The sequence below is a fragment of the Cebidichthys violaceus genome, unplaced genomic scaffold, assembly GCF_023349555.1.
Source record: "Cebidichthys violaceus isolate CVI_PGR_0920_01 unplaced genomic scaffold, fCebVio1.0.p SCAF_19, whole genome shotgun sequence".
Classification (NCBI taxonomy): domain Eukaryota; kingdom Metazoa; phylum Chordata; class Actinopteri; order Perciformes; family Stichaeidae; genus Cebidichthys; species Cebidichthys violaceus.
This window is the reverse complement of record NW_027176361.1, coordinates 8387215-8413687: the sequence shown is the minus strand read 5'-3', so window position 1 is coordinate 8413687 and position 26473 is coordinate 8387215. Positions and strand designations below refer to the sequence as shown.

At 43.2% G+C, this 26473-nt stretch overlaps 1 protein-coding gene across 1 annotated transcript; it reads left to right on the top strand.

Annotated features, from left to right (window-relative positions):
- Nucleotides 1–912: 912 nt before the first annotated feature.
- Nucleotides 913–25542, top strand: LOC137874832 (pyruvate carboxylase, mitochondrial-like). Its single transcript, XM_068713801.1, has 10 exons — nt 913–1394; nt 9540–9676; nt 12349–12442; nt 13111–13201; nt 15937–16102; nt 16561–16706; nt 20487–20604; nt 22212–22279; nt 24206–24289; nt 25534–25542. Coding segments are annotated over exons 1-10 (915 nt in total). The 5' UTR covers nt 913–1392.
- The last annotated feature ends 931 nt before the right edge of the window (nt 25543–26473 follow it).

Genomic DNA, 26473 nt, shown 5'->3' with positions numbered 1-26473 from the left:
CCAGTTTTTTCCTTTCTTTTCACACTGTGCTCCACAATATTTACTTTAACTACTCACTTTTCCTCTCTTCTTTTCATTGCGTTTCACTCTTGTTGAGGAGTTTACACAATCCAGGATAAATGTTTAGGATTAAGTTCATATCGGTTATTCTGATGTAGGTTGTGGACAAATTGTAACAGTTTTATGAATCCTCAGTAGATGTAAATCCATTATGAATCTATCAGTGTTAAATGTATCCTTCTTGTGTTGAACTGCATGTTTCTCTGTTGACAAAATTACACAATGCATGTTCAACTGACCTGCTATGCACTGACTAAAGGACTCACTATTTAGCAATGGATTGCAATTAATTAGAAGTATGCCAACTGAACAACGCCTCCTTTCCCCTTTCCTCTCCTTTTTAATCAATATCAGTTGACAGCAGACATTTTGACTCGTCCTCACATAAAAAGCAAAAGTTCCACCTACACTATTGATGATGCTGTTTACCAGATCGGGAGCATTTCATATTACCTCTCAATGGCTCTCAACATGGCGAGAGCTCACTACTGCAGCTTTAATCTAATTAATTACACCTTTGCTTACCCAGCAGTCAAAAGTATATCTGCAATGTGAGTTAGTAGATATCTTGAAATACAATGTCTACTAGTAAGAATGTGGATATATTTATTTACCATACTAAAGACACATATGAGTATACAATTTTGCATAACAGAAATGCTATTATAGATATCTAAAAAGTAGTCAGTGTGTATCTAATCAATGTTAAACCGGCTTGCCCTACATGGTGTTATGCTAGTCTCGAGCTCTTTAAATACTACCGCTCGTTGCGCGCTGCCATGTTCTCTTCTGTGATTGGCTGAGAGCAGAAGGGGCGTGTCTGGTTGCGTCATATCAAAGAGAGGGATGAAAGCTTATGTGTGTGAGTGAGAGAGAGAGAGAGAGCGAAAGAAAGAGAGAGAGATTACTAGGGAGTATGAGGCAGGCGCAGTAGAAGACTTCCATATCCAGGAGACGGAGACAGACGGTGCCAGCTGCTAGCTAAGTTAGCCACAGTAGAAGACAGTTAGCAACTAGCTTCAGAGTCCTAGCGCCTCCGTAACATATGAGGGACTGAGTGTGCGTGACAGCGTGCGTGTCGACGCTTTCAGCGTCCGCTCGGCCGTCCCGAAGTCACTCCGTGTGCCTGTGTGTGTGTGCGCGCGCGAGTGTTTGTGTGTGTATATATATATAAAGTCCCCTATCTCCCTCTTCGGAGCAGCAGCGTGTCCGTGTCCGTGTGTGTGTGTTAGCAAACGCACACATAAACACTCTGATACTCGACTGTTTACATTCGGTGTCCGGTTACTACCAGCGGATTCACATCCTTATTGACACCGACAGAGCACCAGCATGTGAGTACTGATGGGTAACGTGTGTGTACGAGTATGCATGAGTCCTGTATATGTGTGTGTGTGTGTGTGTGTGTGGCTGTCAGTGCATTTGACTTAAAGACAAACCGTTGCCCCCTTTTTCTTCCGAGAGTGTGTGAACGGCTCCACGCGGAGCCTTGCTTTGTGTCCGTCTGTCAACGTGCATGGTGAGCGATGTTGTGTTAGCGTGGTGAGTCCTGTCACAGTTGCTTTACAACTCGTGCGTCTACCCCGAAGCAAGCTGTGTGCATGGACAACTTGTTTAGAAAGTGGCTTTTTACCTTTGCTAGCTCCACTTTTTTTCTTTTAGCTGAATTGTGCACACGTGAAACTTGCTACTAATCATAGCAGAATGTAAACGCGGGGTCAAAAGGCTCTCAGGTTGCTGAATACAATGCACTTTTTGTTTTAGTGTGAGTTTGCAGCGTTGCAAAACATGCAGCAATGACTGCTTCTGTCACGGTTTACCCACTGCTACTTTTAACAACTTTAATGTGGATGGTGAGGTAAAATAATATGGGGCTTCTTTTTACCAGATAAATTACATTATTTACATGACAATCCTGGTATTTAGGAGAGTAGAAGGCACCGTAATAGGACCAACATTTCCCCTTTTTAGAGAAAGGCATAAATCTCTGTTTTCATGTTGGAACTTGTACTTTGCACAACAGGCGTTTTTTTTCTTGTAAGATGCACACTCAAAGGAGCTTGTAACTGAGCGTGCAATGGCCTGATTTCCCCCACAGGTTTTCTGTGTTGCAGAGTTTCAATCTTCACCTTTGAACCTGTGTGTGTGTGTGTGTGTGTGTGTGTGTGTTTGTTGTGAGAATCATTTGACTGTACAGTTTGTCCCATCCCAGAGCAGGGGGAGGCCCTGTGGGAGTGCTTTTTTCACAGTATTACACTGAATCCTACGGCGGGGCTGTGATCTGCAGGTAGAGAAACGCTGTCGTCTGCTCTCTTAAAGTGACTGTGGTGGCCTTCATACCTGGAGTGCTTGATGGACATGTGCCGTTCACTCGTTCGCCTTGATGATATTACTTGTTGCAGTAGTGCCAAGGTAGTAGACTAAAAATGCTCAAGGCAACTGGGACATATCCATCATAGTTTTATGACAATGATACAGAGGTGTCAGGGCTCTCTTTTGCATGAACTTACATTTCACATCTTCTATCATGGCAGGTGTTAAACGCAGACGGGGGCACCGGGGGTGAGATTGAATAGCTGTGTCCCTGGCACTTTCATTCTACAAATTACCTTCTAAAGGGCACGACATAAAGAGTATTTTTGTTCACTTTGTCGCACTTTAGCTCAAGTGTTCGGTGGTGTTTCGGTGAAGTATACTGCCAGTATACTACTGTGCTTGTAGGCATGAATAAAATGACTTCTCCATTACGTTGACCAGTCCTTCAGCTGCTTCTTCTCTTGAGGTTTTGTGAGGTCAAAGCGGGTCTGGTAGTAATCTGTCACTTGAGAAGCTCTCGTGCTCTTTGCAGCCCCTCACCCACATTAGAGCACAAGAACTGCAAGGTGTACAAGTGTTCAAAACCAGCTACACATGACTCCTCTTGGTCACCTCCAGTTATACGGAGGGCACAAGTTTTCACAGACAATTTCTTATGCAGGAAGGTGAAACCAAAGCAAGCTTTTTAATCAAGAATTGACATTTTTAAGCTTTCCTTTTCACAGAAGAAGTACCGTTTGGCTGACTGTAGCCCGTAGGCTGGTTGAAGGGTTTTATGGGACATTGCCCTCTCACCCAAATCCTCTGGAAGGTCTCTGGTCAAGAACTTTCTCCTTTTACTAAATGTAAACACTTTTCTTGAGCAGAGACACAAAAAAGACAAAGAAATGTCCGTCACAAAGATAACATGTTAAATCATTTCCTGGTTTTTACCATTCCAGTAAAGATGTGAAGAAGGGTCTAGGACGACAGCATGCACTTTAAAATGAAATCTTGTGTTTATCCTAAAGAAGCAGCAGCAGCAGCAGGAGACTGGGGCATCTTGTTGACTCAGCTGGTAAAGTGTCTGAGTGACGGTGAGAGTCAAGTTTCATTTGCCTCCAATAACCCAGTAAATGTACCACAACTTGTACTTTGCTAGTTATTTTTTTTTTTTTACATTTGCTGACGTTGCAATGTTCAAACGAGTAACATCTTCTGAATGGTTAATGATTTAAAGACATTTGTTGCAAATCAAAAATGGTCCTTTTCCAGGTCCTTTCCACCATTTCTTGTTTTGGTCTTTTCTGCAGAGTTCCCCAGACTGCTTGTAAATCCGATCTACCTTTCCAGGAGCTCGACACGCTAACCTTTGTGCCACCGCTCCCACTTTTTAGTCCAGGCTTTTGATTTTGTCTACACAACCCGCCGTCGGCCGCGGGAACCTTGTTCCTGCTATCTGAGCATGTCCTGCTGTTGATAATTGGCAACCTAAAACTGAATTCCTGCACTCTTCCGTGCAAAGAATGACTTCAGTTTTATAGTTGCTGACAGTCAGGCTTGTACTGCTTTACTCAGTCTATTACTGCATAGTCTTGGAGGGATTTAAGTCATCTTAAAGGAACTTTCAGGGAATGATATGAGGACAGAAGCTGATCTTTGCTGATCTCCTGTTTGGTTTGTTTACATTTTGAGAACAACTCACTGGAAATTGTTTCAATCGGCACAGAAGGAGTGATGCTGTGTGGCTGCAGTGAGTGTCAGGACAGTGATGGAGGTTGGCGACGGTAAAGTGTTTGATGAAACACTATAATTAGCTTAGTCCACGGCTTAGAGGAGTAATGTTGTTCACCTGCTAGCCGTGCTCTGTATTCTTACCTCACCTAAAACTATATGTTGATACAGTAAAAACGCCCTGTCAGACAAGAAAACTCGCTGCAGGATATTGTGTGATGCTCTTTCTTTTAAAGCGGTTTGTTCCCTGCAGTTTGGCGCGTGGCAAGACTCTCCCAGCTCTAAGTTTTAATGCTGGACTCCAGGCAAGGAATGTCAGTTATCCCGGGAATTCACTTTAAAGTGACAGAGAAATCTCTCTTTGTGATGCACGATGCAGGGGACATCAACAGGGAAGGGGCTATTTCGACAAAATATCAAAGTACATTTATCTTAACTTCTTGGCAGTCCTGTGTTTTCAGGAGGGTGTTACACAATATTACTCACCCCTTAGTCATAGAGAAAGTGTCACCTCTTGCTGCAAAGGATGAAAAGCTAGATCCTCTGTTGTTGCACAAATGCTGGCAGATAGCCAGTGTATTGATTTGCCCCGTGATCAGTCAGTCAATCAAGGCAAAGTAAACGCCGGAGCTGTGTGTGTTTGTGTGTCACAACATCGGCGGCAGCGTTTGTCAAAACAGAACGGAACTTTGATGTCCAGGTTAATGTGTGAACCAGAAGTCACCTCGTCCTCAGTCTCAGGTGGAGACTGAGGACTGATGTGTGTCAGACAGAGATACGCTGAAGGCTGAGAACTGTTTTGGTTATTTAGGAACGTGTGTGTGTGTGTGTGTGTGTGTGTGTGTGTGTGTGTGTGTGTGTGTGTGTGTGTGTGTGTGTGTGTGTGTGTGTGTGTGAGAGAGAGATTTTGGCTTCCCAACTATAATTTAATTCATTCCTTGTTTTGTGTTGCAGCAGCTTTGAAACCGATGTTCAGCAGTGAGAGGGGTAGAGAGGTCGTACACTAAAGTTTAGTTTAACTTTCTCACAGCGCTCTGCCTGTAGCAGAGACAGTCAAACAGTGTGGTTTGTTGCCCACCGATTCAAATCGCAACTTGTTGAGAAACAGCCAAGCCCTGAACAGAAATGAAATGTGCCTCTACTACCGAAAACACTTTCTCACTGCTTAATCTCGCTACTGAAAATGAAGTTTGAGGTTCCTACCTAAACGTTTGCAACGAGCCTTCGCATTGAACGTCGTGTAACTAAATGCTGTTGCTGAATAACTTCAGCCAGACTTCTGGCCCTCTGGTCTGAATTGTTTCTGTTTCCTGTGGCGCTCCATGACCACGGCGACATAACTCTTTGAAAGAGATGTTTCGGAACCTTTTTGTGGCGTCTTCGGTGAAACTGAGGTAAATCATTGATTTGAACTTTGTTTGAGTCAATCGTTGAACATTGTTGGATGGGTCGTTGGTATCTGAAAAAGAAGATGACCCCGTCTGACCCTGTTTATCCTTGTCAGGCTCGATCAAACACAAAGGTCACATTCCTGTGTCACAGATGATAGCGACCCTTTGAAAGGTCTCCTTAGGGGAAACTCTGCCACAGAGTTCTGACTTCAACATATCGGCTAGACTTCACAAATATCTCTGCTTAGGATTAGTTTGTTCAGGATTCCGTTCCCTTCATTGTGAAGCAGGGGAAACTGATCCCGATGTAATCCATCTCAGAGAGATTTCCTATGTGTGAGAGTTGTGTGTGTGTGTGTGTGTGTGTGTGTGGACAAAGCAAGAACAGTTCTTGGAACGCTTGGATTTTCTCTTGCTGTTGATGTAGCTTTTCTGTCACAGTTTAGAGCTGTACACCGATCGGCCCCATCAGATGGCACGTCGGGATTAAGAGACGATGACTGATGGAGTTGTATCTGAATCAGCACTACGTAATAAAGCTACTGTCGTTGAGGTGGCAGCCACTAGGCGGGTGATAAGGTGGATATTTATGGCAGTAATCACTGTTACTACTATCTTTTACTGATGACGGTAGAAATGTGGGGCGTGATAACGTGCCGTTCATTCCTGCTTTATCAGGCAGAGCCGCATGGAATGAAAGTTGAATTTTATTGCATTTTCACTCAAGTGGTATTGATTTTGTTTTTAGTAAAAACTGGCGATGCTGGCGTTGGCGGTGACGTGATCGTCTGAGAGCACTGAACCGTGAGTGGAGTTTGGTCTTGTTTTTTTTTCAGTAGTGGTCCGTGTCACTGTTAATCATGAGTCAGCGTTGTGTCACTGATCACATGGTCATTTGTTGTGGCTCAGTAAGGAAACTTTTCATCAGTGTGAAAGCCGAGATAGGATCGTGTTTATCTTCTCTCCTTTTATTTCTAAGTCTGAATCCTGCAGAAGAACGGTTTTATTTCTGAAGCAGTCAGAAAAGGAGATGAACCAGCAAAGATATATTTTGGCACGAAACCAAAATTGCCGCCACAGCTCGAGTGTCCCCGCCATTTGACAATACGTTCATTCCACAATTCACCTTTGACTTTGCCTTCAGTGAACCTCTTGCTGTGTCGCGTTTTACTGTTGGCTTCATCCGTCGGTGTAGGGAAGCAGGAAGAAAAGAAGGAAGGAAGTGAGCTACATCTCAGAAGCGTTAAAAGGTTTCAAAAAGAGAGTCATTCCTTGAACATTAGGAATGGTATACTTCCTGTTTCTGGGTGGATTTTCAGTCCTTAGATCAGCTGTTTACCACATGGCATATTACGAATGTGAGAATCATCACTGCAGGGCCACAGTGTCTGGAAGATTTCCAGCTTTGAGGAGATCAAAGAACATTTTAGATTACGGGCCACATCGTAACTGAACCATCGTCAGAATACATGCTGGTATAAACATGTGTGGTGGCGTGACTATCTCTGTTATTGGATGTGTTTCAGCTAAATGTCTCCTTTTTTATGAACCGATTAAAGGAATGTTAGTTTCAATTTGACACCCAAACAGGAGTTCTGCTTGACTGTAGTAGAGCTCGAACGCTAGGTTATTGTAATATGTAGATACAAATGTCGTCTTTATTGGGGCTTTAAGAGGAATTAGCAGATAATAGCTCAATCTGTCTGGTCACCATATCCACCTGCTAATACATTGTGTATTTTTTAATCAGTGACCATATTTATAGTACACTTTAGAACAGATATACTTGTCTGGTAAGAAGCTGTGCTTCAGCTTTATTTGAGAGAACTTAATACAGGACACAGGTGGTATTTGACCAGTTTTTTTCCCATCTGCTTTGTCCTGTCTTTTTTCCCGTCTGCTGTTGTCTCCCTGTCTTATTCAGGCCTTGGGAAACTGTATCTGTTACAAAAGTGTGACGCTGTTGCTTTTGTGTAGACGCAAGATACGGCTTCAGCCTGAGCTTCCACTGCGTACAGGCTTCAGACGGTCGTTAACCGTCTGGGAGAGAGAGAGAGAGAGAGAGAGAGAGAGAGAGAGAGAGAGAGAGAGAGAGAGAGAGAGAGAGAGAGAGAGAGAGAGAGAGAGAGAGAGAGAGAGAGAGAGAGAGAGAGAGAGAGAGAGAGAGAGAGAGAGAGAGAGAGAGAGAGAGAGAGCTTTGGCAGACATGTTTCAATGGGTAATGAATAGGAGCCTTTTTTTTTAGTTATGCAACTAAATTAGACTGAATTGTTTAATTTGTTGGTGTAATTAAATCTGCACTGAATAAACATTTAAAGCAGTGCTTCCTTCACACACATGAAACGGGTGAGTTGAGCGATGCTGTTATCTGTACAATGCCCTCATGTAGGTCATTGTAACGTTTTGTACAGCACAGACACCGGCGTTCATTATCTTTACATCTATGCAGGACGCATGTGGTAATTCACCTTTAGGTGAAACCCTGCAACCGCAGGTAACAAACAGGAAGTAATCGTGCAGAATGAGACTTCATTCGGCTCAAAGAAATGTAGTTCTTTTTTTTTGTTTTGTCTGGGTGCAACTTAATGTGAAAACTTTGGAGAAGTTTCCAGCACATGTTGTGATCCGAGGCTCTTTAGATTAATGTACAGTTTATGTGAAAGTCTAGCATGTGGCATTTTCAGTTTGTGGTCTCCATCGGTCGCATCGCTGTCGTTTGACCACAGTGTGGCAGCAAAGCACTGTCGGTGAGGTGTGGCCTCGTCATCAGAGGAGAAGAAGAAGAAGAAGAAGAAGAAGCCTCCACCTCTGCAGGCTGCAGAGGTTTGAGAGTGAACGCAGCCATCAAAGCACAATGAAGTGTTGGCTGCACTTTATTTGTGTGTTTTGTTGCCGCCGTCATACTAGATAGTTGGATGGTTCTTTTGTTTGAGTGCAGTCGTTATGATCAAGTGAGGGCAACAAATTCTCAACTGACACAGACTTCGGAGTATCTTGTTCAGTATAAAACATTTATTCATGTGTCGGTTCCACTTTAATGGCCGTAGTTTCCGTTTCATTGTTGTGATTTGAAGAAAGAACCTTCACCACAAAGGCACCGTAAACTTGCTGTCTTTAATTTGACACAGCTGCAGCTGATTGGCTTCCTAACTCCCTCCTTCCTTTTGTGGAAATCAAATCTTTTTGGAAGATGTTTTGATCCGTGAGCTGTTTAACTAAAAGAGTTTTATGAATGTGTTTTGAAAGTATACATGTATTATTGAAGACTACTTTATAGTATTAATTGTGATACTTGATCCTTTTATCATTGAATAATCAGCGCATTTGGTTTTATGAGTTACAATATTTGACCAAATGTATGTATATCTAATAGCTTCTGAGTCATGTCATTATGTTGAACGTCTCCTATACTCCCAGCCGTCATACAAGCAAACTGACATGTGTCAAGTTGCTAATCTTTAGATTTCAATTTTGTCACAGCAACAGAAGTCAGGGCCGCGGTTCTACAATTCTTCCCTCATAATAATTTTTCTTGTACTGGAATTATGCAAGATTCCTACTAAATATCAGGAACGCCAATTAACATTTTTGAGGAAAATGCCATGAAAGGAACACGCAACCCTCGGCAACATCTGAACAGGGCTCGGCTCTTTAGTAGATTTAATCTCTCTAAACAGGGCTCAGTCCTCTTGTTTAATCACTTTCAAAGCATTATCCTCTTTTTAAAAATATTCCTTAAAGCATCTTTTTTTTTTCACGTAGCAGATGGTTTCTAGATGGAGAGTGTAAGACAATATGAGTTCTGGGTTTTTGGACGAGGCACTTTAGTTTTGTTTCGTCTGGATTTAATGACTTCTAGCTAAACAATTTACATATTTGACTAACTTGCCATATAATATACTTATTATAGTATTCTGTAGCACTTGGGACAGAGAGACTGTCGGACATCATGTCACAAAAAGCTCACTGTGTTTGTGTGAGTCTGTAAACGTTGTCGCCGCTTCCCTTCAGGTTAGGTTTATAGAGACGTTTTAACAGTTTCTCTCTCTTTATCTCCAGGATGTTGAGGTACACCGTGGTCCGAGGCGGCCTCGGCCTGCTGACCGTGAGGAGGGCGTGTCTCTCCCCCCGCTTCTCCCACTCTGCCCCGCGGAGCGAGTATCGACCAATCAAGAAAGTCATGGTGGCCAACAGAGGTAAGACCGCCCCCCACGTCCCCACGGAGCTATATCACCACTGAATGAGACGAGCGATTCAGATAGCGCCATTAAATTCAACACCGCTTCATTTATAGTGTTAGGAAAAAAAGTTACGGCATTTACTATCTTCTCCAGGCAAAAGAACAGACTCTCAGACTCGTAATATTTAATGGCCAATATTTTACTTGGCACATGCTAATATTTAAGCACACATTGTATGTGGGCGGCTGCACAAGCTAACTTTGTTTGCTTTAATCATAAAGCACTATTTTCTTTTATTAGAATATTGGAAACGGAGGTAGAACTGCACCCACAACCCTCGCTGTGTGCTAGGAAATTGAGTTTAAAGGTGTATGCATTCTGATTTTTAATTTATTTTTATGCGTAGGTAACGTCACAGATGTTTTCTATTTATTTAAATATTTTTTGTTATGAAAGCTAAAAAAAAAATAAATAAAAAATCAGTGTTCCTTTTAAAGCTGCTAGAAATGACTCTGTGGGGTCTGGCATTGAGGTCTGAATGGAAATATAATTATAGAGAAGCCTTTTCTAAACATTAAGCAGTCACCAGCAGGCTCGTTACATGCAGCGTCAGCATGACTGACGTGCTTGGGTAATACTTGTAATCACCGGACCGCCGCCTGTTAACGCTAACGCTGTCCCATGAGGCCGTCACTGTGCAATTAAAGGGACTCCGCCAGGCGACGTGCAGGATTAGAGTGTCAAATAAATGCATTTTATTGTAATTGCCTTTTTAGAGCCTCCCACTATGTTCATACCTGCGGACACATTTAAGTGCTTGATTCAGTTCAGCGTTTCATTATTTCAGATTGATTGGTGCATGGGTTTCCAATACGATGCTAATTCTCAACACACGTGCTAATTTGTAGGTCTCCTGCTGCACTCGATGCATACATTCATGTCTACCCTCGTGTGTGTGTGTGTGTGTGTGTGTGTGTGTGTGTGTGTGTGTGTGTGTGTGTGTGTGTGTGTGTGTGTGTGTGTGTGTGTGTGTGTGTGTGTGTGTGTGTGTGTATCTATCTATCTATCTATCTATCTATCTATCTATCTATCTATCTATGTGTGTGTATATATGTGTGTATATATATATATATATATATATATATACACACATATATACATATATACATATATATATATATATATATATGTATATATATATATATATAATGTGTGTATGTATATACTACACACACACTCTCTGAGACACAGCAGGGCTTTCCGTCAATCTCTCTCCTTCACATCGGCATGACGCGATATCAACACCGCATTAGATCACATTCATCACACTGCAGTGCACTGGACCGTGCTCGGCTTCAGTGCGTGCATATATGCGTGTGTGCATGTGCGCGTGCACACACGTGCGCGTGCATGCGTGTGATGAAAAGAGAGACTGGACCATCACATCATATCAGCCCGGATTCCACTTCACCAAGCACATCTCCTCTCTCGCCGTTGCTTCTCTGGTCTTTTCACTAATATTCTCCTTTCCTATCTGCTCTCCTCGTCCCCTCTTACCTCCTCTATCCTCATGTCCTCTCTCCTTCCTCCCTTTGCTCGCCCTGTCTATTTCCGCACTTGTCAGATGTGATTTTCCTCTGAGCCCCTTGCTGTCTTTCTTTCTGCGATAGCTCCTGTTTGATTTCTTTTTTTGCCATCCGTACTTGGTATCCCTCCTCCATCCCCCCCTCCACCAACGCCTTTCTTGTCTCCTCTCCACTTATCTGTCATGTTGTCAAACTTGCCAAACTGTGTTTCTTTTACCTCAGTTCTTTATAAACTCTCATGTCCTTTTTCTTTTCTCGTATTGTTCTTGTCTATACGTTTTTGTATTTCCTCACCTTCCATTCCCTAGATTACTCACCTTGAATCCTTTACATTTCCTTTGCGTGTCCCCTCCTCTCCGTCCTCTCTCTTGTTTCCATCCTTTTTATGTCCCCACTGTTGTCCTTCTCCACTATTCACTTTCTTTCTTGCACACTCTCTGTGTTTTCAACGCAGTCCTCAATCGTTTGAATGCTGTCCTCCCTTTCAAGCAACACATCTTACTAGTTTTCAGTGACAAAACTTTTTTTTTTCCTCTCCCCCGGAATGTGTGTTGTTTAATAAACCCAGTATTTGGCTCCAGTGACAGCAAGATGAAAGGCAGGCAAGTGTTTTGGTTGTCTAGAGCAGAGATTTTACACAGTGTGTTCTCAAACTTTAGAAGAAACAGTAGACTTATTGCAGTGTCTGTTGATATTTTGCAGGGTTTGATGAAGCACACCAGATGGATTTGTCTTGTTTTCATGTATGGCGTAAAGAAAATCAAAGTTTATTTTATTCTCTCAGCGGAAGCTGTTTGTCGCGAAATAGGGCCAATGCCACAGGATGTTGATAAAATCATGTAAAGTGTGTGCTTATGAAAAATAGATGAAAGACTAAGAACTACAACCTCCCGCTGCACTCAATCTGCTAAACTGTGGATCAAAAGTAAAGACGCATTTAAACAATATAGAGAATAAAAAGCGAAAGAGAGGAAAAGCAACATTCAGGGAGGAAGGGGAAGAAGAGGAAACTGGTTTATTTTGCCAAACCGAAGCAGATTAGTAAAATAACCACGTCCTGCACATCCGCTCACCGCATTTTGTCCTCCTCTCTTCTTCCAGGTGAAATCGCCATCCGCGTGTTCAGAGCCTGCACCGAACTGGGGATTCGAACCGTGGCCGTCTACTCGGAGCAAGACACCGGACAAATGCACAGGTGCTAAGCTCTGCTACATTGGAGCCCAATGGGTCCGCACAGGTTTAAGTAAAAGGAAGCGTAACCGACAGATGTCTCAGTAAACTGCTGGGCTGCCACTGCAGGATATCGACCGGTTGATTAGAGCCAACCGCAATTAAAGGGAAGCTTGAGGGAGCATTTCTCTCCTCTCCAGCGCCTTGGGCCGGTTCTCTGTTTGGCGCTCGGTATTAAGTAGGGACATAAGTATAATTGTATTGACATTCCAAGCATTCGGGTAATCGCTCTGCTTCGTTTACATGCACAACATCCTAATCTGCCCCACCGTCGGCTTTCTCTATTCCGCCCTGACTTTCTAATGCCTCCCGTCTTTTAAAATGCCTTTCATTGACTAATAAAGCTCGTTATGTGCTTGCACCACCTGGTTCTGCCTATCCTCCCTTCTCCATGTATATAACATAAGCCCAAAGAAGGCTGATTGGAGGACTCATTTGAGTAATTAAAACAGGCTTCATTTGACTAAGTACCGGTGCCCACTCCCGACTGAGCTTGGATATGCCGCCTAATGGTTGTGTGCTTGAGAGCTGGTGCACATCTGTGTGTTTTGTTTGCTTTTGCTGCCCCCCCCCCTCCTCACCCACCGCCTTCCCATCACACTGAAATTAAATCCTCTGCCCTTGTCTTCACAGGCAGAAGGCAGATGAGGCTTACCTGATTGGAAAAGGTCTGGCACCTGTTGCGGCATACCTGGACATTCCAAACATCATCCAAGTAGCCAAGGTAACAGATGGTAACAGATGGCGTTAAGAAGAGTTTTTCCCGTTAAAGAATAACCCTTCAGTGTTTGCTTTATGGGAAAAAGTTTTTTTGTTTTTTTTAAAGGGATACAGGGATACTACATTTCAACTTTAGCTTCGTCGTCATGGTGAAAACTCGGCCTGTGAGAGTAGTTTTAATGCTTAATGACCTCTGTGGCCCTGGAGGAGCTTTCTAAAGTCTGAGAAAATATCCCTAGTGATGTCATTAGGGTTTTCTCGGCTTGGGCTTTGAAGATTGCAAATTGTTATCGGACAGAACTGGGGGTGTGCACTTTGAGACACGGGCCTGGAAGATCTCACAAAAAAGACGGTACTAAATTCCATCACGGTAAGCGTAGGATCCAGCATTTCCACAAATATATTTTTGAATACCTTTGCCAGGTCCCACGAGCCTTTTAACACTCTCATCGCTTAGAATGGAAACATGGGTTACGAGTATTGAAGGAATTCATAATGCAGGGCATTTTCATACAATGAAAAGCTTGTACCTTGGCTGATCTCAGGACAACGTATACGCAGCATACACTCAGTCATCGGCTCCATCTTGCACGGTGAATTGTAGCCTTCAGATTTTGATGAGATAGAGAGTCTCTCTTGATTTAGCATTGAAGGAAAAGTTCAACATTTTGCTTTCTTTCTGGGAGTGAAATGAGAAGAATAAGTCAATCTCTTGTCTGTGCGTTAATTGCAGAGCTGGAACCGGTAGGCAATTAAAGTAACTTAATTAAATAATAATAATAATAATAATAGGCTTTATTTACACAGCACTTTTAAGTGCTTCATGTAGTTGAACCAGGATATGGACTGGCATGGGGGGGGTAACAGCTTGCCTGCTTCGGTTCAAAGTGAATAGTAGCTCAAGTAAAGATGTCAGTTTGTAGTTTTGGAGCAACATGCAGCCGTGTTCCTCTGATGTTGGGCTAGATTTGAGTTTTTTGCTCAACCTAGGTTTTTACAGTAGGTAATTGAAAATAATATTCTGTGCTATTTCACCTTACTTTTGAGCTTTAGGAAAACCCATCTACCTTCCTAAAGTTGGAAGCTGTCATTGCTGCAGTACAACGATGTATTTCAGTGGCGTCAAAGTAGACGAAAGAAGTGATGGGCAGATCCCTTTTATTCCTTTCTGTTCACCCTAGGTCTATATTTAGCTTGGTTGGAAGGAAGGAAAAGAAAACAACTTCTCCCCGTCCATCCCTCAAACACTGTTCATCTCTTCCTTGTTTCCTTCCCTTTGCCCATCGTTCCTTGGCCCCTCTTTTCCCTTTCCTCCTGTTCCTTGTTGAGAACTCCCTCTTCCGTTTCCCTCCTCCTTCCGTCATTCCCTTTCTCTCTCCTTCTCCTCCCTCGACCACTTTTCACTGCGTTAGATCAGATCTGCTCCCTTCTTACCTCCAATCCTCTCCTTCCCTTCTTCCCTCCTTCCTCCAGGACCAGCTGCCAGTTGTTATCACTTTTTTCAGATCAATTTCTCATGGTTCATAATTTTCTGCGTGGGCATGTGGTCAGCTAGCCAAGTCGGGAGCCATCCGCCATCCAACTCATTTTGCAAAAATCCTTCTGCCTATCTGGGAGCCCAGCCACCCCATGCCAGCAAAGTGTGTGTGTGTGTGTGTGTGTGTGTGTGTGTGCGCGTGCGTGCTTCCTGCTCTCACTCTTTCCCATTCGGCGTATGTGTACCTCTTCTTCACACTGTCTGTAACTGTGTGACCAAAATAACCATCCGTGCCTTTTTCCCCAGTACCGTCTGCGTGTGACCTTGCATATGAAAGTGTGTGTGTGTATCTGCTTGCAACTGTGAAAGTGCGAGTGTATAGTCTTGCTTCATCTACCGTTCCTGTCTGTGTGTGACTCATGCGTACCTGCTTGTGTGCATGCACTTGCTGCATTTTGTGTGTGGCTCCATGCCTCCTCTGGCCTGCCAGTAACAGCTCCCTTAACAACGGGACAGCCCATAATTATAGTCCGCCTCGTATCCAAGAGCAGATGGCAAATACTGATCTAAAGATGGCTCTATCTGTCAAGCTCTGCAGCTACTGTATCTGTCTGCTACTGTGTGTGTGTGTGTGTGTGTGTGTGTGTGTGTGTGTGTGTGTGTGTGTGTGTGTGTGTGTGTGTGTGTGTGTGCGTGTGCGTGTGTGTGTCGGTACCTTCCCCCTGACCCTCAGATTATGTGTGCCTGTCTACTCGCTCAGTTTCCCGCTGGCGTCCATTGAGTAGATGATGATTAAGGCGATTGAAACCAAGATGGAATGAGAATAAAGTGTGTCATTAGCTCACAGTCCCTTTGCCGTAACTGATGCACACGTCCTTTTCTCTGGCCAGCAGACAGCGTGTGGTTAAAGCGCTCAGGTTGGTGTATATGTGATGACTCGTCATTTCCCTCACCGGTAGGCAGCCAAGTGTTAACCGGGGCCCCGCGGTGGCTCTGTATTTACCAGAACTCCTGTTGCTTAGCTTTGGGTTCCACCGGCAAATACTTTGACACAAAACCTGAGAATAAATGTGAATTTAAAAAAAATAAAAAAATAAAAAAATAAAAAATGTGTTAAAGCAAGTAGGTGTTGAATATTGGACTCTGTTCTTTCTCAGTTTAATTATCTTCAGTGGGACGTGTTTTATAAGCAGCAACGCCGAAGCCAAAAGGTTCAAAACAATGTAATGAATGTGAGCCTGTATCCCTCTCTCGCTTCTTAGGACAACAATGTGGACGCCATCCACCCGGGCTACGGGTTCCTGTCCGAGCGGTCAGACTTTGCCCAGGCCTGCCAGGACGCAGGGGTGATGTTTATCGGACCGAGCCCGGAAACAGTCCGCAAGATGGGCGACAAGGTGGAGGCTCGCTCCCTGGCCATCAGTGCAGGTACGGAACACCTGCCGCGACGCGGGTCGTATTTTGGTAACTTCAAATAATTGTAGCACTGAGACCAAAGACAAGATGATTGCTAGCGTCTGATGCCTGAAGGCTTTTACTCTCCAAGCATTAATTATGTCTGTGGGGGGATGTACATTTATAGACCATATTTTTCAGCCTTTAACTCGTTCCATCTGCCACGGTGAGAAACGGTGACAAATTCAGCTCTCTTCATATTCAGCCCTCATTTTGAGCTATAAAGCTGTTTCCTGCTGCCGTAAAACACAATTTGACCTTATCAGACTCAAATGCGGTGTGAAAGTAGTTGCTGGTGTTCTCGCATGATATATATATGACGTATAAATCCCTCTAGATGAATGCGCTAAGCATTTATTGCTATAAAGCACAGCTTTCAGAATCCTTAAAGTAAAACGTTTCTCACTTGTGTTTCCATTTACTTCGTCTAGGTGTACCTGTGGTCCCAGGAACAGATGCCCCCATCTCCTGCCTGCAGGATGCGCAGGTGTTCGCCCAAACGTACGGCTTCCCCATCATCTTCAAAGCGGCCTACGGAGGAGGCGGTCGTGGCATGAGGGTGGTCCGAGAGTACGAGGTGAGCTGCGCATCATCGCTTCTGTGAGAGATTCAATGTAACGACACAAATCCTTGTCCTGACGCGTGTCCAGAGAAGAGAAAACAAACCCAATCTGACGCCCGGCCTGTCTTCCTTCTCATATTCATTAGTTTTCTGTGTATTTTGAATCAAAGTGAAACGTCTTGGATATTTCAACCTGTCCGTTCATCTGTCTGGCTGCCAGTCACCCTGTGCGTTTTGGTGTGTGTACTCTGGGTGACGGAAGCAATTTCCGTGTGATGGAGGTGATTCTCAGTGGACGTTAAGAAAATAATGTCTTTCAATATTGTAGCTGTCCAGGGGCCACTTCTCAAACAGCGTCTCAATGCAAATGGTCGTAGAAACCTAATCTAATGCGTCTTACATGTGTCGTCAAGTATCCAACATGAGCAATCTTTATGTGATAAAATACCCTGACATATAGAAAAAACATCGCACAACATGAATAAATACGACCAGGAGATGAAAAGCAGTAGGGAGGAAAACCACCGTCCTCCTCATCTCCCTCCTCTGTCACAGTGATGACCGCACAGCACCATCACCAACGCCAAAACTGGACTTTTTGGGTCATGTTACTCTAGAATCGATCTAGTAATAATTTAGTTTTGCTAAAAAAAAATGACGCTAATATGAAATTGGATTAATTCTACCTGGTCGACATGACGGCTTACATACCAGCTTCTTCAATTCTAAGTTCCCATATCTTCCTCTTCTTTTGCTGGTTATAGTTTGCGTATGTAGGTCTTGGTTATAAGATGTCTGGTTTCTGATGCAAGTCTCTCATGGAAATAACAATTTCATGGCTGACTCACACGCTGTCAAAGTCTGTGCGATCCGTCACCTCCAGATTGCAGGTTTGCTCTACATTTTTTTTTGCCGGCATCTACTTCAAACAAGAGCAAGAAGGAGGAAGGCACACTTGGCCTCCTTTGAACTAAAAACACTGTTTTAGAGGCTACCTCATACATAATGCAGCACAGTTTTCATAATGCTCGTTTCATCTATGTTGAATGTGCTGTGTGCTGATAACTAATTGTGCTGCTTACAGACAGTTAAATGAGTAGTGTAGTGTGAGAAGCTTGTGAAAAATAAAGGAGGTTTGTAGACGCTACACCTCCAAGGAAAACACTCTTAACCTCTGTTGATTGTTTATTGGAAACTGGGCCAAGCAGGTCCAACAATACGATTTCACCTTCCATGGTTCAATGGTAGGGTAATTAGGATTTTTTTTTTCCCTTTTTTCTATTACAAAATATTGCAAATTATTAATGGTGAAATAAAACCGAAAGTCTCCCCAGAACACTAATACACGGGAAGGGGTTTAATGTCCATGTGTGGATGATTTAATCAAATATATGTGTCTCAAAGGGAGAATGAACTGCCGCAGGCTCAAAGACACCAGGAAGTGGCAAGTTTTCACCTCTGTTTACTTCAGCGGAGGCCTGGGGGCGGCTTTGCTACTCATGGCGGAGGCACTGGAGGGGGGGGGTCGTCTCTCCCCCACATGAACGCATGCAGCTTTCCCCCGTGTCGCCTTCTCAAGCTTGACCGTGTCAAACTTTTCCGGAAAGCAGCTGGTTTATTGTCCAATCGGATAGAAGAGGGCAGTGAGCGTCGCCGCCTCCTCATCCTTCATGGCCGCTTGCATCTTCTGTTTTTTCTAGGAATCCAAAAAACACAGGACATGATGTTTGTCTATCCTTTGTGCCAAGATGCTGAGCACTTCCAGGAAATGAACCTTGTTTTGAGTGGTTGACAATCGAGTGGGGGTTTTCCGGCTTGTGTGGGGTGTATCTTGGTCTTGTTTAGGTTGTAAAATTTCTTTTTTTTTCTAAATAAATAATATCTGAGTCACCATGCAAGTCACAGGAAAATTATCACTTTCATTTAAAATGGTTTGAAATTTAATATCCTCTGAAAAACACGCTGGATGTAGTGCTTTTTCAGGCAGCCGCATGGGCTCTCCTCATTGAAACAATTGAAAAAAATAAAGGCGCTAATGCTCCGAAAATAACCGCTGTATGGAAACTCAGCCCCACTCACTGATCTACGCGAGCAATAGCTGTGTTGTACTGTAGTCATTGAGCCTCACAAGTCAACAAACCATTTGAAAGCGTGACCTTTTCTGAGTTGTACGCCCGGTCTAATTAATTAGTTGTTGACATTTCTAGTCGCTCAGCTGAGTCACAGGGGCCTCGGCGGCTCCTGCTAATATGATGTGAGGAAATTGTAAAGAGGTTTTCTCTGCACTGCTGGGACCCCGAGCAACAATGCGTAGGTTGCCTTTGTATTCCACTAAGGCCGGCTCGTGGGGTCATTTGTATGCAGAATTAACGGAGTGAGCTTAACTGTCCTCCACATATTGTAGGTGGAGATGTGTATGTTTACTGATACGCAAGGCGTAATTAAAGTGCCCGATTTTTGTTTCGTGTTCGACGTGATGTGCTTTCCCAAAGAGCATAAGAACAAGAGACCGGCACGTATCGGAGCTCCAGTGGCCAAAGCTGACAGACGGACCGAGCGGATGTGGAAGGAGTGCAAATGGAATTCAGCGAACTTTAGTCTTTCAAAAAGTCATTTACAGAAATAGAGCTGCATCGTGCTTTGACAAGTTTGCTAGGTGTGCGACTCTCCAACACTTGTAATTTAGTGCTAAGTTGTAAATATTATTTTAATCTTTATCTTTTTATAAATGCCCATTTCCTTATGAGGTTTATTTCTTCAACAGTGGTAGAAGCCATTGTTTTGTGACCATGAACTGACGACTGTAGACATTCTACTTTGTCAAGTTACTTCTGTAACTAAAGTAGTTTGTGTTGTTTTAGGTTAGCACTTTGCAAACTCCTTCAATCATGAATCCAGACGACGGGTGACTGGTGTATGTAGCATCTCTGCAGCCGAGAGGTTAAATGTACGTGGAGCCCTGTTGGAGGTCCCTTCCTGTGGTCGTAGACCTAGAATTATGATACAAAATCATGATTACTTACTGTAAGCCAACGAATGGACCCCTGTGAGTGGAATGCACGGTACACTGACTGCATTTAATGAGTTCTACCATTTTGAGGCCTTCGATGTGCTCTGAATTTAAACTTGGCAGAATGAAGCCAATGGGCTGAGCCTGATGACACTCTCTCCGTCTTGTTGGTGTCCTTCATCGGGTCTGATCAGATGTAGGACAGTTTAGAATTATTATTTTAACACAGTGGTACAATTTCTGGGTTTTGGTCGAGGTTTGTGAGAAGTTTGTTGTTTTTTCTTCTCTCACGGCTCTGAGATGACAGATGAAGATGGGCTCGTGTGTTCTCTCCGGGTGGTGTCACGGTGACTCAACAGAGGAGGCTGGATGGGCGTCACGTCACAGACTGACAAAAACAGATGGTGTCGTGACCCCCAGCGTGCTCGCTCGTGACCTCCCAAAACCGGGTCCCAGAGATGTCATGTAGAATCTGGCTCCCTAAGGGGGGGTGGGAACATTTGTGTCAACAGACAGAGGACAAAACAAACAAACCTAAAGACATCTGCACATCACATGTGAATGACCGGGAGAGGAATATAGGACAATAAATGTGGAAACATAAGGTATACCAAATAAAACTAACGGACCGTATTCAGAGATTTTAAAGGATCTTGAAATATAGTCTGTGCTGCACCAAAAGCCCCTTGAAAACAACACCAATCCTCTGCTGTGGCTCTCTTGCTTCTTGCATAGCAGCACTAAGTCAGACACGTATGGATTTTTTTCTCTCGTCTGTTTGTCAGGAACTTGAGGAGAATTATCAGCGGGCCTACTCTGAAGCCCTGGCGGCGTTTGGGAACGGAGCCCTGTTTGTCGAGAAGTTTATTGAAAAGCCAAGACACATTGAAGTACAGATCCTCGGTAAGTGCATTTACAACTTCCTTTTGTGTTTGCTTCTAACTATGCGTCCGTTTCTGTTGTTTATGTGAATTGATCTCAGTTCATTAAGGAAGCACAGAAGTCCTTGAACTCTGCAGTATTGCAAAGGAAGGAAGAGAGACGGCTGAACAATGAGAGTGAACGAGCTTTATTGGCCAGCGGAGGATTACTTCTCCTCCATAGAGCCAACGTAACTCTTCTACCGCTCGATATTCTGGAACTGAAATGCAACACTGACGCTTACAGGAAGTGTATCTGCACTTTGAACATTACTGTACGGCGCATGTCAATGCGTATATATGTGCGTTCATGTCCTGGTGTGCATTACCGTTTGTTATCTGTGTGCATCTTTCCGTGTTTACCGTGTTGTCGTTCTCTGTGTGTGGTCACTGTGATGAATTATTGTCTTTAGGGCCTGTGAGGAATTTTGTGAATTACCCGTTAAAACTGTGTCATTGCCAGCCTTCTCTTTTTTGTTTGTCTTCCCTCTTATCATGCCTCCCGCCTTCACTTTCAGTTCAGTGTGTTTTTAGTTCCCCTCCCTTAAATCGTCCCTTGTTCTTTTTGCCCTCCTCTCTCTCTCTTGTTGCTGTCTCAACCTCCCACCGTCTCATTTAGTCTCCTATCCCTTTTGTGTTTTCTCTCAACTTTCCTTCAGCCTCTTTTTATTTTCAGGCCTTTGAACACAGTGTGACGTAGGCGATCTTTCAGGTCATACTGTGAGAGATCGGGTCACAGTCTGTGTTTGGCTATATATCAATTTTGATGCATGTTAGATTGAGCGTTAAATTGTAGCGCTACAAACTAAAGGGGGCAAGAATGCAAACAACGTTGTGTCATTAACTCGCAATATCACTTTGCCCTTTGGGTTTTGGACTTGTGTATTGTTCAGACCAAACGAGACATTTGGAGACATCACCTTGAAAATGTTTCACTTTTTTCTAGTTTGATAGATTAAACACTGAATAATACAAACGTTAGTTGCAGCCCACCATGCTATCTCTTATAGATCACCCTTGGCTGTGAGTCTTCATAATAAGTTTTACAGTTTGCTGTGAAATGCTGAGAGCGTCATTTTTAATAAACACAATATTTTGTGGGGGCTGTGCTTTTCTTTCCCATTATCACACATTTTCCTGGCCAGTTTTTTTTTTTTGCTTTTGCTTCACATTAAAGTACTTAAGGGAACAATCTGTGGTAGATTGAAGCGAGCCTCAACTGTGGCTTTTAAAACACGACGTACATGTGGTCCAGCTAGCAAGAATGCTACCAAAAAGAAGCCCAACCATGCCTCCGTCCGTCACATGGACATTGCCTTGCAGGCCGTAGCAGATTCTACCGTCTGTCTTTTCACACTTAAGATGTCTTTTCATGCTCTGTACAGACTGGTTGGTTTGAAGCTGTCACACGTGTGAATTGGTGATGCGGGTTGAGTTGTGTTGACATCGATTGGACGTGTGTCGGAGGGAATTCAGCACTAATGAATGTTTATTTCACTCCCTTCATTTTCTCAACACCCCTGATCATTATCTCGTATTCTTTGTAATTGTCTTTTTCTCACCCACTTCTCTCTTTGTGTCTCTCCTCAGGCGATAAATACGGTAACGTCGTCCACCTCTACGAGAGAGACTGCTCCATTCAGCGCAGGCACCAGAAGGTGACGTCTCCGTTTTTCTAATTCATCCAACCCAACTTTAACGTTTGAGTTTATTTCAGATTATCGTCACGGCGTTGCTGCAGAATTACGTAGATTAGCATGAAGTGGATGATTAAACAAAGGTCGTCGGGAGGAATCGCACCCTCAAGCACTGCAGTCTACTGAATGCACAAGAGGCCGTAGTCTTTTATTTCCCTTTTTTATATTTAGAGAAACAAGCCAATTAAGCAACACATTAATAAATATGCTAGTCCTGATTATGGTGATGATTATTATGGCACTGGTGGCCCTGGCTATCATAGATATCCTGAACAGCAGGGAAAATTATGCACCAATAACAATTAGCTAATGCTGGGTGATTGGGAGTCTTGGCAAAAACTGCAGCAGCTCTGTAAATTCCACCAAATTAACTTGGATCAACAAAAACTCTTTCTTTTTTTTTAATTAGCATATAATATCAAATTGATTGTCACTCATTAGCTGGGGCTATTTCTCCTACATTATTTTGGGGCTGGTACTGAAAGAAAAGAGTTATTCCAGCATCACCTGATTGTCAAAATAACAAAAAAGTCTGAATACCAAATGAGAGGGAAAATTGAAATAGTCACTCAATATAACAATGCTTTCATCAGAGGAGGTTGATTAACAAGTGTAATATTTCATTACGTATTGTCACCTCAAAGCGCTTTCAATCATGTGTTTTCATCACTTTCTTCCTTTCCTTTTTAATCAAATTATAGATGATAATCATATTAGCAGCTCCGTTCATGCCAGAGCTGCTGCTCTTTGATTCTGTGAGACTTAATCTGCCTCTGCCCTTAATCTAAGATCTTTTTGAATCTCAGAAACAAGAATAGTCGCCTGTTGAAATAGATTAGGGACGGTAGAGCGCAGATATTTTTAGCTTTTCTCCATGTCTTGGAAGTGCTATTCATACTTGGAGAGGGTTTTTTGGGGGGGGGATGATTTGATGTAGTTCTAGTGATTTTTTTTTTTTTTTTTTTTTTTTTTAAATCGGCCATGGATCACGTTGTTTTGAACTGGATTCATTTATTTCTTTTGGATGGGTTAACTTGTTGGATGTAGTGGAATGAAACTGATCTGCCTCCAACATGGCCGACCCCACCCACCCAGCAGCCGTGGCACAGACCAAATGAAAGGCTGCGTGTCACTTCAAATGATTCACTCCATCTGTTTTTCTGAAGCTAATGTGACACGTCCCGTATAACTGATGGCTACTTTAGGAAAAATGAAAACAAATTATGGTATTTACAAATTGTTAGGAAGCCAACTGTAAGTCTGTGGTGCTTTCACTGTCCGTTTTAAGGACCAGTAGTAAACTGGGAGACATTTGTATCATGTTCTGCTACGGAAAGGCCGATGCACTCGGTGACCATTTTTCCAAATTGTGTTTGCATTGCAGTTACTAATGGCAGGGAGCCCTCAAATAATTACATCTATTAAATGAAAGTGATACAGGCTATCTTAACACACTGTCTATTGGTGATGCGGGTCAGGCAGGTGTCTCTCCAAAGCTTACTAGTAAATATTTTGGGTTTGGACGAGTGGGCGGGTCAAGGGTTGATCGGTTTCAAGTAGCTGACTAACCTAATGTTTTTGTGGGTTTGCCGGTTCGGATTGGCTCTCGTAAAGGGGTCGGGTGAATGCAGGTATTAAAAAGCGCTGACCCCGCGCTTCGCTGCTGTCAGTTTCCTTTCAATGATCATTTGAGGTCTGACGTGTAAAAAGCAGCACTAACGTCCAGGAGAATTAATGCATTTCCAGCCCTGGTGTCCAAACGAATAAAAAACGGACAAATTGTTAAGAGTTAATAAAGCTGTTCAATGGGCAGGATGTGTAGATGTTGAAATATGTGCGTCTATCTATATATTGCTGTATTATAAATAGAATGCTGTTGTTTTGAAGGTGGTGGAGATTGCTCCTGCTTTCCAACTGGACCCTCATCTGAGAAACCGACTTCACGCTGATGCCGTCAACCTGGCTAGACAGGTACGTTGGTGTGTTTTTGTGTTGACGCCAATACCAGTCAGCCACAAAGTCTCTAGTGATTTCTGCTGTCGCTTTCCCATTTTTTTTATTTTTTTTGTATTTCAATGTGATGCAGGCATTTCCCCCAAGGTTCAGGATGCACTGAAAAAGAATGGAGAGAACCCTACTTAATCACGTTTTAATCATTAAGCATACAAACGAATAGCTGTGTGTTTAAATTGAGTTAAATATTCATGTGGCTGCGGCATGATGGTGAGGAAGCTTTTTCAAGAGGAAGCAGTATTTCCTCTTAAGGTGTCAAGGCAGGTTGTCGGCACGTTGACTCTGCAGTGTTAGAGTTTTGACCACTTGTTTAAAAAGGTGGTCGGATTCGAGGAACAATGGCGGCTCACTGCAACTGAATAAAAAAAGCCTCTCCATACAACCCGATGCTTGAGCGTCAAGCATCTGAGCAAACTGAGCAAACTCCACAATGCGATTTGTGTTCTCTGGCTGTAACCGGTCTGCAAAACAACTGGATTCTCGGCAGGAATCTTAATGCGCCGTCTACCTGTGATTCAAATGAAGGGGACATTAGTGCTGTGCAAAACCTGTGAAAATGAAAATGCAATTTGAAAATGGGTGTAAATAGATGTCAACAGTGCAGACGGTAAATGCAATTCTGGAAATGAGTGTTTGAACAGTTTTTGAGTGCATCTGTTGAGACCAATTTTATGATTATTGTCACCAATTGTGCACTCCGCTTAGGTAAAAAAAAGTACAAACATTCCCCGTGCCGTGAAAGCTCTCCTTGTATTTAGCCTTCTGAAAACGGTTGTATCACAGTCGGTCTGGCTTTAGTATTGCCGAAAAGTTGGCTCAACTACAGTATGACAGCATCACTTAAAAGTCAAGCCTCATCTTTCAGAGGAGATTCAGGTAATGGCCTTTTCAGGTAATGGCCCAGTTGAGGAATGGATAGAGGGGAAGAGTGGAAGACGAGGCTGGTGCTTTGCTAAAGAAACGACCTTGATGATGCTGATGGAGACACGGTTATATGAGAGAGAGAAACTTTATGCCAGGCTCATGATGTGACCTCGCCTCAGTAGTTTACTTTGTTTAAGAGCGGCGGCAGCTTGCCGTGACTTTTCCCTGAACATTTTCACGTCGCTCTTTAAACGGCGATGTGCGGACGACTGGTGGCAACAAGAGTACTCTCACGCACGCTCACGCTCACGCTCACGCTCACGCTCACGCCCGTTCAGTATTCTTGAGAGGACAAGGACGCATTACAGCTCAGTCACGTCTGTGCGAGAGCGCTCGCTGTTGATGATTGCAGGAGGAAGATTTTCTCACGTCTCCAAACCTTCAATTCAAGATTAAGTAATAGATTTCAGTTTCAAGCTCCGTTTGTAGTCAGATTTCAGTGTTAACTTCACGTGTCACGTGTATAAACTAGGCATAATTGCCTGTATCGGTATCATAGAGGGAGGGGAAAAAAGGTTGGAAGGTACTTGAAGTTACCTGCATAGAAAATTATCAGAGACGTGTCGGGGGAAAATTGGTTCTAATGATTATTTCTTACTTGGATTTGTTGATCATGTGTTTTCTGTCTAGTTTGAACTTTGGCCTTTGGATAAACAGGCTCATGGGAACAAAGGGGGGCAACTTCCATTTGATAGGGCCTTATAGAGAACAGATGGTTACCTGATTTATGTAAACATCCATAGGCCACATGGAACTGGACAGCTGGACTTTGATTGATATGTAGTTTCTGCTGAGGAGGATGATACTCCGCTCAGACAAGCATTTAAGAAGAGCCTTCTTTACGGAGAAGGCAGAGTCTTCCTTTGTTCTACCATGGGTGAAGGAACGCTCTCTGCTATACAGCTGTATCGTAATCTATGACTCTGTTAGATTAATCTGTTAATTAATCTGTTCACTATTCTTTTATAATTTTTCTATATCTTATCCTGTAATAAATCCTTAAAAGACAGAAGGCTTGAGATACTTTTTAGATCTCTCACAAGGAAATACTTTAATTTCCACTACAAGACGCATGTAATTAGTTGTAAGAAAACCATCTAAAATGCATCACATCATGACATCACAGTACTGAGTCCTAATTTAATTAAGATTGAAGAACACAGACGGCAGTCGGCATCAGTCTCATCGGGTCCTTCTCCCTCTGCTGATGTGATTCAC

What these genes read in the sequence shown, in the direction of transcription:
- LOC137874832 (XM_068713801.1), top strand. An exon ending in ACATCATCCAAGTAGCCAAG is followed by an intron (nt 13,202 to 15,936) that starts GTAACAGATGGT and finishes CTCGCTTCTTAG; the next exon opens with GACAACAATGTGGACGCCAT. An exon ending in CTCCCTGGCCATCAGTGCAG is followed by an intron (nt 16,103 to 16,560) that starts GTACGGAACACC and finishes TACTTCGTCTAG; the next exon opens with GTGTACCTGTGGTCCCAGGA.